Source organism: Balaenoptera physalus, assembly GCF_965194825.1.
Source record: "Balaenoptera physalus genome assembly, chromosome: 18".
Taxonomy (NCBI): Eukaryota; Metazoa; Chordata; class Mammalia; order Artiodactyla; family Balaenopteridae; genus Balaenoptera; species Balaenoptera physalus.
Window position 1 is genome coordinate 65,272,347 of NC_138899.1, and position 12,312 is coordinate 65,284,658.

General features: G+C 36.6%; 2 protein-coding genes across 10 annotated transcripts in view; one reads left to right on the plus strand and one right to left on the minus strand.

Moving 5' to 3' along the window:
* SERPINE3 (serpin family E member 3) overlaps positions 1-9,212 on the plus strand; it is a 30,606-nt gene extending 21,394 nt beyond the window's left edge. The window contains exons 6-8 of the mRNA XM_082434483.1: positions 6,002-6,088; positions 6,601-6,684; positions 9,130-9,212. Coding sequence (XP_082290609.1) covers positions 6,002-6,088; positions 6,601-6,684; positions 9,130-9,173 — 215 coding nt within the window. The 3' untranslated portion in view covers positions 9,174-9,212. The remainder of the gene's footprint in view (positions 1-6,001; positions 6,089-6,600; positions 6,685-9,129) is intronic.
* Positions 1-12,312, minus strand: part of INTS6 (integrator complex subunit 6) — a 109,312-nt gene that overhangs the window by 11,290 nt on the left and 85,710 nt on the right. For 5 of the 9 annotated variants that reach the window (XM_082434400.1, XM_082434399.1, XM_082434398.1 and 2 more), the window contains one exon: positions 10,159-10,780. In XM_082434400.1, the coding sequence (XP_082290526.1) occupies positions 10,687-10,780 (94 nt within the window). In that variant the 3' untranslated portion in view covers positions 10,159-10,686. Of the gene's footprint in view, positions 1-3,637; positions 5,164-10,158; positions 10,781-12,312 lie in introns of those variants that run through there. The other 4 variants (XR_014255897.1, XR_014255898.1, XR_014255899.1 and 1 more) reach the window with 2 other exon arrangements.

Below are 12,312 nucleotides of genomic sequence, written 5' to 3' on the forward strand. Positions count from 1 at the left end.
TGAACATGAAAAGGGCTACACTAAAACACATTATAATTAAATTGCCAAAAGTCAAAGACAAAAGAATTTTGAAAGCAGCGAGAGAGAAGAAACAAGTTACATACAAGGGAACCCCCATAAGACAATCAGTGGGTTTCTCAACAGAAACTTTGCAGGCCAGGAGAGAGTGGGATGACACATTCAAAATATTGAAAGAAAAAACTGTTAACCAAGAATACTATACTGGGGCTTCCCCAGTGGCGCAGTGGTTGAGAGTCTGCCTGCCAATGCAGGGGACACGGGTTCGAGCCCTGGTCTGGGAAGATCCCACATGCTGCAGAGCAACTAGGCCCGTGAGCCACAACTACTGAGCCTGTGCATCTGGAGCCTGTGCTCCACAACAAGAGAGGCCGTGATAGTGAGAGGCCCGCGCACCGCGATGAAGAGTGGCCCCCGCTTGCCACAACTAGAGAAAGCCCTCGCACAGAAACGAAGACCCAACATAGCCAAAAAAAAAAAAAAAAAAGAATACTATACTGGCAAAACTGTCCTTCACGTATGGAGAGACAAAGACTTTCCCAAGCAAACAAAAGCTGAGGGACTTCATCACCAATAGACCTGCCTTACAAGATATGCTAAAGGACATTCTTCCAGCTAAAATAAAAGAATGCCAATTAACATTGTAAAATGTATGAATGTGTAAAAATCACTGGTAATAGTAAATATATCATCAAAATCAGATTCTCTAATATTGTAATGGTGGTATATAATTAGTTAGAACTAATCAATAAGTTCAGTAAAGTTGTAGCATACAAAGTCAACATACAAATATGAGTTGTGTTTTTTATACACTAACAATGAACTATCTGAAAAAGAGATAAAATAATCCCATTTACAATTGCATCAAAAACAGTAAAGTACGTAGGAATTTAACCAAGGGAATGAAAAATCTCTACACTGAAAACTACAACATATTGATGAAAGAAATTGAAGAAGATACAAATAAATGAAAAGACATCCTGTGTTCATGGATTGGAAGAATTAATGTTGTTAAAATGTCTGTACTACCCAGACCAATCCTCAGATTCAATGCAATCCCTATCAAAATTCCAGTGTTTTTCACAGAAACAGAAAAAAACAATCCTAAAATTTGTATGGAACCACAAAAGATCCAGAATAGCCAAAGTAATCCTGAGAAAGAACAAAGATGAAGGTGTCACACATCCTGATTTCAAACTATATTACAAAGCTATAATAATTGAAACAGTACGGTACTGGCATAAAAACAGACAAACAAATGGACCAGAATTGAGACCCCAGAAATAAACCCATGCATATGGAGTCAACTAATATTTGACAGGGAAGCCAAGAATACTCAGTGGGGAAAAGATAGTCTCTTCAGTAAATGGTGTTAGGAAAACAGGATATTCACATGCAAAAGAATGAAACTGGACCCCTATCTTACACCACTCACAAAAATTAACTCAAAATGGATTAAAGACTTAACTGTCTGAAACCATAAAACTCCTAGAAGAAAACATAGTGGAAAACTCCTTGAAATTGGTCTTGGCAATTATTTTTTGGATATGACACCAAAAGCACAAACACCAAAAGCAAAAGTAAACAAGTGAAACTACATCAAACTAAAAGCTTCTTCACAGCAAAAGAAATAACTCACAAAATGAAAAGGCAACTTATTGAATGGGAGAAAATACTTGCAAACTACATATCTGTTAAGGGGTTAATATCCAAAATGTCTAAGGAACTCATACAACTCAATAGCAAATCATCATCATCATCCAATTTAAAAATGGGTAGAGGATCTGAATAGACATTTTTCCAAAAAGACACCCAAATGGCCAACAGGTACATGAAAATGTGCTCAACGTCGCTAATCATCAGGGAAATGCACATCAAAACAACGAGATATCACCTCACATCTGTGAGAACGGCTGTTATCAAAAAGATAAGAAATAGCAAGTGTTGGGAATTCCCTGGTGGTCCAGTGGTTAGGACTCCACACTTTCACTGTCGAGGGCGCAGGTTCGATTCGATCCCTGGTCGGGGAACTTAAGATCCCACAAGTTGTGTGGCACAGCCAAAAAGAAAAAAATAGCAAGTGTTGGTAAGGACGTGGAGAAAAGGGATCCCTTGTGCACTGTTGGTAGGAATGTAAATTGGTGCAGCCACTATGGAAAATAGTCAAATAGAACTACCATATGATCCAGCAATTTCACGTCTGGGTATATATCCAAAGGAAATTAAATCACTGTGTCACAGAGATATCTGCACCCTGATGTTCACAGTAGCATTATTTATAACAGCCAAGACATGGAAAAAAGCTAAGTGTCTATCAACAGATGAATGGATAAAGGAGTTGCAATACATACATATGCAATAGAATATTATTCGGCCATAAAAAAGAAAATCCTGCCATTTGCAACATTATAGAAAAACCCTGAGTGCATTATGGTAAGTGAATTAAGTCAGAGAGAGAAAGACAAATACCGTATGATCTCACATATATGTGTAATCTGAAAAACCTAAACTCATAGAATCAGAGTGTACAATGGTGGTTGCCAGGGTGGGGAGAATGGATGAAGGTGGTCAAAGGGTACAGATATAAGATATATTATTTATGATATATACATACATAAAATATCACATTGTACACCTTAAATGTACACAATGTTACATATGTCAATTACATCTCAACAGAGCTGGGTGGGAGGGTGGGGAGAAAGAAAGACGTGAGGAGTGGGCTAGAGGAGAAGGATGGAGAAAGGAACTAACCACCTACTTTCAGAGGCCATTTCAGATTCTTTCCAGCACTCCCTCTGTATATGCTGGGCTGGGTGCTATGTGACACACACTTGACATCTACAACTAAGTGACAAGACGATGAGAAAGATAAACTAGAAGCAAATTCTGGCAATAACTTTTTCAAAGCCATTAATGTTGCCAATAGTAAGTGATAATAACTGGGACGACAAAAGACACAGCAAATGATAATGTTTGTCCTGCTTTGTGAGAAGCTGAGGATGAAATGTAGGATTACTAATTTATATTTTGCAAATCTTACATTTACACAATGTCATATTATCAAAACTCTTAAGCCTTTTGAGAGGATGGCCAATCACATACAAAGAATGACGGGCTCCACTCACAAAGGGGAAGGGACACTAAAACAGTCTTTTGGATGAGATTTGCCAAAGACTCGTTCTGTGCTGTGCCCCTGTGATTCCAAGGACAGCAACCAACATTTCCTTACAAGTGAAATCAGATTAAAGAACATTAAGGCAGTTGTTTTTATGGGGAAATGAAACAAATGTACAGTGTGAGGAGTGTCGAGTATGCACTCATCCAACATTTACTAAACACATATGTGTACCAAGCGTTATTATGCTAGTTGAGCAAAGTAAATATTTAAAATGAATAACACAGCTTCTGCTTTCTGGGAACTAACAATCTAATGAGGAAAGATGAGATGGAAATACTTATAGAAGATGTTATGGAAGAAAAAGAGAGTATGCCAGGAAGGGCAGGAAGAATTTTACCCGTTTGCTTTGGATATTGAAACGTAATATAGGAGCAGAAGAGTTTATTGTGGGGGGGGAAGGCAGCTAGTTTCCCGAAGTATGTTCTCTAGAATGCTAACCTGGTAAATTTGGAGACAGGAGATAGTGTGGGTTGTTCCATGGTTAAACACTACATATTGTAGCCCTCCTGTGGAGATTCACTATGAACATTAGCAAATTAGCAGCTCTAAGAAGTCCACTGTTAAAAACAAAAGCACAAACCTATTCAACTTGCTGTTCCCATTGTAATTACTCATGGAACTCTTTTTAATAGAATAGCACCTTTAAACAACCTTGGGAACAAATTTTGGGGAAACAGGTTGTACGGCTGTCAATGGCACTAGACAGCTGCCAACACTGCAGAAGAGGATGAGCCCAAAGCCAGGAGAATCCCTTTGTGCTGATTTCATTAGTAGCATAACATTTCCAGAGCTACTTAACAAAAGTAAGCAAATAGGGATCTGTAATACGAGATCAAGCAAGAAAAACACAAACCCACACATGACTCCTGAATCCTTATTTTGATCACAAATATTGGTCTTCTGAAATGTTAACTCTTACCAGAGATAAAATGTATGAGAGATGAGGATGCTGGGACATGACAGGCTATGGGTCTTAGCCTATGTCTGTGCAAACATGTAAATGTCAATTATTGGACCACTCCTGTAATATGATGGAGAAAAAAGCTACTTAAATGAAACCTCAGTTGCAGTTTCAAGAAATTCAAAGAGCCAAGCCCATCTAACCAAAAACTCATTCATACCAACCAGTCGACCCCATTTCTCACATTGTGCCACGGTGCCTGGTCTCTAACACAAACGCATTTACTATATTCTAGCTGATAAAGAACCTTTGCTCATTTCATTAACATTTATTTTAAATGTTCAGATGGCATACTAGATAGTAACGAAGTCACAGATTAGTAAAAGCTTCTCATGACCATCAACCATTCCTTATACACACAATTCTGATCTGGGCACTGCATTTCAGTTTGCTCAATGAGTTAGTGAGACAGGCTAGTTATCGTAGAGAAATTTGTTTCTTTTCTAGAAGATCCTACAGAAAAAGACCAACTGCTACAATCAATCAGATTCTGCACTGGTTTTAGGACAAGTGATGGCAAGTGAATGTTTCCATTGATTTTTCTCTTCCTCTGGCCCTTGTCTGGTTCCCTTCACTGACGCTGCAAAGTATCTGTTCCGTACAGTGAACACAGCCAACTCACAATTTCCTGTGTATGCCTTATTTACAAGATGGACGAAATGCTTCATATTCTGTACTCCACTGGTATCATTCTCTCACAACATTCATTTGCCATCCCCTTGTATGTGCATGAGAAATGCAAAACAATTTAAATATTAGTCTAAGATCAAACAAAGAAGCCCCCTCAAAATACATGTCCATCACAATGATTATTTTAAGACTCTTGCCACAGCTCCCTTTCCAGTGCGTGCTACAGTTGACTAGAACACACTTTTCCAAGGTGGTGGCGTCTGTATGGAAGGGTGGGGTGGAAATAGGCACTGCACCTGCTGTCAGAACACCTGCATATGCCCGACTGGACCTCTTGTCAAGTGTGTGGCCTCAGATGACTTCACAGCTCACTCTAAAATGAGAGGGTTGGACTGGATGATTTCTAAAGTTTCTTCTCATTCTAAAGATTCTTACTTTCATTCTTTGTGTTATCAAGTACCGTTTCACTGTGGAGAGTTGTTTAAAAATTATTGATGGCTAAATTACAAAAACCTGTCAATTCCTCTAACGCTTGGATCACTCAGATTCCTATTTGCTAAGCTTATAATATCTTTGAAATTGTTGGCATACAACTATTATAGTTCTAACTTCTCATTTTCTTTGCAAATTCTAGCCAATAAGGCAAGATAATTGCGTAACTGATATACTCAGTACACAGAATGCAGTCATGAGGCATGAGACATTTTTTATACACTGCCTTTTAAGGCCCATAGTACAAACCTCTGACTGTCATTTAAAAGTGGCTCTTAAAATGCAGCCCAAGAAGGCATTCAAGGGAAATCATCTCAGAAGCTTGCTGAATGTGCAGATTCCTGGGCTCCAGAATTTGCATTTTAACACATACTATGGCAATTCTTATACCACCGAAATTTTAGAAATACTAAAGGAAAGATTTCAACAGTAACTAGAAATTATTTTTGAAAACTAACTATTGAAAAAAATGGGGCACAGCCCTGAATGTTAATCTGAGAGGGGTTATTTATTAGATAATTTACCAAATTTGAGGTTTTGAAAGTTGCATAAATTATTGTACCTTAAAATTTCCCAAACAAATCTCTTCCTAGCTACACAGTAAGCAGCATACGAACGAGACGGTAAGTAAAGTCCATTCTTTAAAAATGTACTCAAATCTTTCAACTAAATGCATCAAAATGCAAATAAACAATCACATTTTAATGTCCTGGGATTAGGCCAAGATGGCGTTTATGTTTCTGAAGCAATCCACAAGGCCAAGATTGAGGTTTCAGAGGAAGGCACCAAGGCATCTGCAGCTACAGGTATGTTCCTAGGAGCACAGAGTGTCAGCAACACTCAGTCAGCTGCTTCCCCGTTATCTCCCTTTGTTAGATTTATCCAGTTCAACCTTCACACTTCTAAGCCTCCCCACTAAAAACCCAAGTCCAGATGTAGTAGAGCATTCTAAAAAAAGAAATGTTAACAGAACCAAGTTTTTGAAAAATGATGGGAGAAAAGAGATAGCCATTTTGAAAAGGATTTGTAGCACGACCCCATAAACAAGGAATAGAGTCATTCTGAAAATTACCTTCAGGAAGGAATTTATTCCATGGAATAATTTGAAAATAGGACACAGTGTTGGCTAAGTGGTATCTTTTCTCTTTAATTTTCCCATTTGCACCCCATCATAACACTAAACAATGCTATATCATTAGGATACTTTTATTTCTCCAAAAATCAAGGCATATAAGTGACTTCGTATCCAATTTTAATAGTGACTTTCCTCAAATGAAGAGAAAATACAATGGGATTCTATTCTTTATCTTTCCTGCAGCTCTGTTGTTACTGAAAAGGTCTCGGATTCCTATTTTTAAAGCAGATCGGCCATTCATCTTTTTCCTGAGAGAACCCAACACAGGTATTACAGTTTCTTTTGATAGGAGTCACATAAATTAAATATTTATCAGCACCTCTCTAGCAACAAAGCCTCGTTTGTCCACCCTAACCTAAAACAAGCATTCCTTCTAGCTGGTTTCTATGGTGCTTCAGAAGCTTCTCAGTTGCTATGTCATGTATCCTGAGAAAGGGGAATATTTCATAACTACTGAGGAAACTAACATCCTCTGTGGCTTTTTTGCCTTCTGTTTCTCTCAGCTCATTTATAGTTGATATAGGTCTTTCAAAATTCAGGTTTCTACTTCTGGGGAGACTTTAAAAGTCATGAAAGTAAAATAAATGACAAATCTTTTTTCCCCATTGTTGCCGAGCTTTCTTGGCCTTGTAGGATGAAAGAATTCCTTCAGGCCACTAGAGTGTCCAAGCGGTCCTCTGGCTCTCAGCACCCCTAGTATCCTAGGGAATGCACCTGCATTTCTATAGTTTTTCTGTTGATCTTTCTCAAGCTTGCTAAAGTTACACAAAAATCAAATGTTTGCCCTAGTACTTGTTAAGTCCCACCATACAACCTCATTTTAATCCAAAGAGGGGATGGTACAGGCAGAGCCTTAGCACATCAGAAGGACAAGCAGAAGTCCTTTAAGCATCAACCACAGTGAACAAAGTACTCAAATTATTCCTCTTAATGTTGCCCCACCCTCTCTGGCAATTACTTATCAGCCTAGGAAAGAAAAAGATTCTCAGTAAAGAGTTGTTGGCAAGTCTAAACAATGTGTTAAAAAGAAATAGGATGGAACAAGACTAACAAAATCAAGCAAAAGTGGATCTACTTTAACTAAACATCAGGCATTATTTTTATTTATGGAGAGAAAAAAAGTCGTTAGAATAATGAAAATTACGCATAGGTTTTACACAAATTGTTAAGGAAATACTGTCAACATCATTTTATCTGAGAATCATTTGCATACTGCTGTAGCTTGTGTTAGAAATCAAAGAGACACTTGTGACAAAAAGGATGAAGATAATCATTCACTAGGAAATAATCTGTTGGGGGATTATTTGGGGAGAAAAAGTCCATCAACAAAATATATCCTCTTAGTATTTCACCATGATCATCCCAACCCCATATTTATTAGATGAAAATGTCACTTATCACTCAGAACAGGCAACAGAGAGCCCTCTCTTAGAAAGGATACAGGTCAAAAAATGAAAGATGAAAAAAAAAACGACAGGTTCTACTCCCTCAAGAAACAAAGAAACAGGACTAAACTTGAACAGAAAGGTCACTGTCAAAAGCTCATAGCCAATAAAGGTTGATGACAGTTAAGAGAGAACAGTTTCTCTCTTGGAATTCAGCTGCATAAAATGATGTAAAATCTTTGAACTACCTAGTAAAGGACACACCACTGTTTCCGTGATAAGAGTTTCCAGAACGGCTATAGTAAACAGAATGAAAATACAATCCAACACCAGTTCCATAATCCGCCGCACGTCTAAATACAGTCCTTGTGAATTTATTTACCTCTCTTTCTGGGAGGTACTTGCTCATAACACACAAGGCAAAGTGGCTATTCTTCTGGTGACAGGGTATTGAAAGGACAAATGAGTCTCAGCCTTCAGTACACCAAATTGACAAAGCTTACTGATAAGAGTAAATAATGACTCAATCAGTTGACAAATGGGACACATACAAGAACATTACAAAAAATGATCTTAACCTGAAAATTAAACTTTTGGAGAACGTCATTTGTCCAGCCTACAGTCATCCATCCATTGATCTAAAGGGCCTAAAAGACATGATATTCCCCTCCAATGTACTCCCCCTCCCCTTTGCTTACAAAAATTCTGCAGTATTTCACTAATTCAACTAATATGCCCTGTTTCTTAAAATGTAAAAAAAAACCTGCAAGAGATGAGATATTAAGCTTGAATTTTGATGGGTTTCAAAGCTTGTGACTAGGTTTTGGGATGAGGGCGTAGAGTATGGAGGCAGAGAGATTAAGGACAAAAAGAGGAGACGGAACAAACTGCTTCTTTCCAACTCCCTCTAGGGTTCATAGCCCAAAATGTATTAAAGGTCAAGAATCTAAAGGATTATTACCTCATGAGCAACCTGTGAAATGCAAATAAGAACTTTCTGATAAGGAAAGTGGCCAAATATTGGACTAGATTGAGTCCCTTTCCTAAATATTCTTGTTAAGTATTAACTTTTATCTGAATGACTTGTAGTCCCCCTCCTGTTAATTTCAGCATCTAAACATATATAATTTAACACCAGACAGTATATTCTGGATTTTGTGTATCTCTTGTTGAACTTAGCAATGTGACTGAAGCTAATTACCTTAACAATTCCATTTACTAAATGATATCCTGCTTAAAGGTATTTTGTAGAGGTGAAAAAATGTTTAAAGAATTGCATATGAAAATACTATTTAACACTACATTAAATGCTTTTTTTTCTTGACAGCATTTGTCTTCAGTATTGGGAGAGTTTCAAATCCCCTAAACTGAATTAACAGATCTCAAGCATGTTCTCCACTTTCATCTATGCTTTTCTTCATAAAAAGTTACAGTTTCATTTTGCTATACCCTTGATTTTAAAAATGTTCTGCTAAAGTATAAAAAGATAAGGGTATGTGATTTTCAAATATTAAGAACCTAAAAATACTTCAATTTTACCATAATTTTATAAATTTATTTCACCCTCTCTTAATCTAAATGTATTTTAGCCTTCTTTTCTACTGGTTATCCCAAAAGCACTACAAGGCACAGCAGTGATCTATGAATGGTAAGTGAGTCAGGTCACAGGGTCACGTCCTCAGTAAGGACACGTGAGGCCATGTTGGACTGAGGGCGGACAGTGAATAGTGTTCGGTTTTCCTCGTCCTGGGTAACTCAGGGAGAATGCAGAATGAGCAAAGTCATTTTAAACATGTTTCCCTTCCATTTAGCTTCTAAATAAAATGGAGAGTTGAAGTGTAATAGCAGAGCAGAACAAAGAGATCCCTGTTGAAACCCCAGTCTGTTGTGAGACTTCTGTAAGTATGGCATCAAGCTGCTAAATGCTAGACATTTCAGAGTATGTGGTATACCCCAGACTTACATCTCCCTAACTGACGGCTTCACCTTAGTGCCACCCACAATCCTAGTGAGAAAGGAGAAGGGGTTGAAGGAAAGTAAGTAAGGAAACCAATAAAGTCCAAAGGCGTCTGCTTTTTAAACAGCTTTAAAGAGTCTGCCTATCCGCCACAGATACCATCATTTCCATTATCTAGGCAGAAACGGAGCATGTTGGAGTGGCCAACAAAATCTAAGAACATAGAGTAAAAAGACAATGCAGATTATGTAACATGTAATTACAGTTAGGTTTAACAAATGTGAACTTCAAGTGGTGTATTTTTCCAATGCTAAAAAGCAAGGCCTTTAAAATTCCATTATCTTAAGATGGTTTTAAATGATTACTTTAAATGTGATTATTTCCTAAACCACACAAGAGTAAAATAGAGCATTTATTGATGGAATAACAAAAGTGCTTTTCTTAAATATTCTTCAAAATACATTTGTACAACTTACAATAATATATCCAAAATAACTGTATATACAAAACATTGCCTAGTTTTAATGTATGTGCTTTTTTCCCCAAAAATTACAAAGTAACTTCTTTTTTATTTTTTTGGCAAAGTTCAACCTTAACAGAGGTGACAATTTTAAAGGTTGGTTTAAGAAAATAGAACCTGAGGGAAATTGACACGCAAGAGTCAACGACAAGCAAGAGATTTGGAGGAATATTTTTAGTTTGTTAAATAAAAATGTTTTTTAGAGTGATACTTTTCACATTACAAAAATAAACCAAAATGAAGAAAAGGTCACTGTAAAATGATGGAAAAAGGATCTGTAGACTTGCTCTTAGTATTTCAAAAAGCCAACAATGCATGTCAAAAAATGAATGCAAGATCACAACAGTCTTGTATTTACTTTGTATTTGGAGAAGGTAGTGAAATAAGTGGCCACATTCTGTTTTCTTTTAATTGCTATTAATATGGTTGATCTGATTGGCTCTTCGATGAATTTCATCCAAGAAGTTCTCCAGTTGTTCTATTAGCATTCTTTTTTTAAACCTGTATAAAAAAATAAGTAACAGCACTCTCAATTTCTTTTTAACAAAGTTATGTATCAGTATAATTTTTTTTAAAAGAGAGAAACTGCCTTGGAAAGATTTTTCAAAGTGAGATGAAAATGAAAAATCAACAACTTTATGATATATAAAATCTCTTGGAAGATTAGCAAATTATTTTATCAGTAGAGTATTATAGTTTGTTCCTAAAACAAATAATCCAGGCCTAAGTACAATGGGAAAGAGGTTATTTCTTCCACAAGCAAAAAGAAAAAGGGGGGGAAAAAACCCTAATAAAGACAAGGGTTATAAATATTCCAGCAATATGGGCTCCCAAAGCAATGACTCCAATAGCTTCTTACGCTCTTTGAACATTGAATGTTGAATGGAATGTGAATAAAATATGAATATAATTCCCCACAAAATGGAAGAAGAAATGAAATTTGGGCAATTGTGTTTAAACTGTGGTGTTCTACTATTACAATTTGAAAACTAGCAAATCAAGGACAATTAGACGTCTGTAGTTTAGGATGTAGCAAACAAAGTTCAAGTGGCAATTTTTAAATTTTTGTGGTAATAAATATAGTAGACTAAAATTACTTTTGTCTGCCTAAGTATTAATACTGTTGATGCTTTTCAGAATATCCAAAAACACTGCCCAATCCATACCTACTTCCTCTCTACTTGTAAACTAATATGACTACCGACCATAATACTACACAACTCTCTAAAAGGTGGCAGAAGTAGAATGCAGGCACCTGGAATATAGCTAAATCGATGATGAAGTTTGAGTTGACAGAACGTTACATAAAAAGCAGAATGGGTTAAATACTCAATATCAATAATATGAAAAGTTATGGCCTTATCTTGAAACTTCAAAGTAACCTATGCTCTAGCCACTCACAGGAAAAAAAAAAAAATAGAATTAACAGCTTAAAAACCTTTACACGTAGCATGGAAGAAACTGGGGGACTAATTAAAGGGTGGGTATCTTGGAAGGTCAGATGAGACAAATGCTAAGTTTTCTTACATTACTAAAAGTCTAAAAGTCTTGAAGAAGAAATTTTAAAATGCTTTTTTACTCACTAAACTCATACAACTATGCTTTCCAGTTAATTGCACTTCATAGTTACCATTTATAATCTTGATCCACATTCCTTGTACTAAAGTACATAATCCTGGGCTACTGAGGCAATCAGAATAAGGCCCATTTGTCCAGCTCTGGTCCCCTTAATTACATGTTTTCCCACATACAAGTGAACTGCATTCAAATACTGCCTTTCAAGATTACCTTTTATCACTAATATTAACTGTAGTTCAAATATACAAAGGAGAAAAATTAAAGACTATAACATATAAAGACACCAAAAAGCCACAGAGTAGGATAAACGAGAATTATGCAAGAATCTGTAATGTGTAGACAGAAAGGGTCCATGATCTCTGAAGAATTTCTGTGTAGCTATTTTTTAAGTGAACTTCTTTCAATAAACTGAAAAAAAGAGAGAAGTACTTATATACAAAGGGGTGTGTCATAGA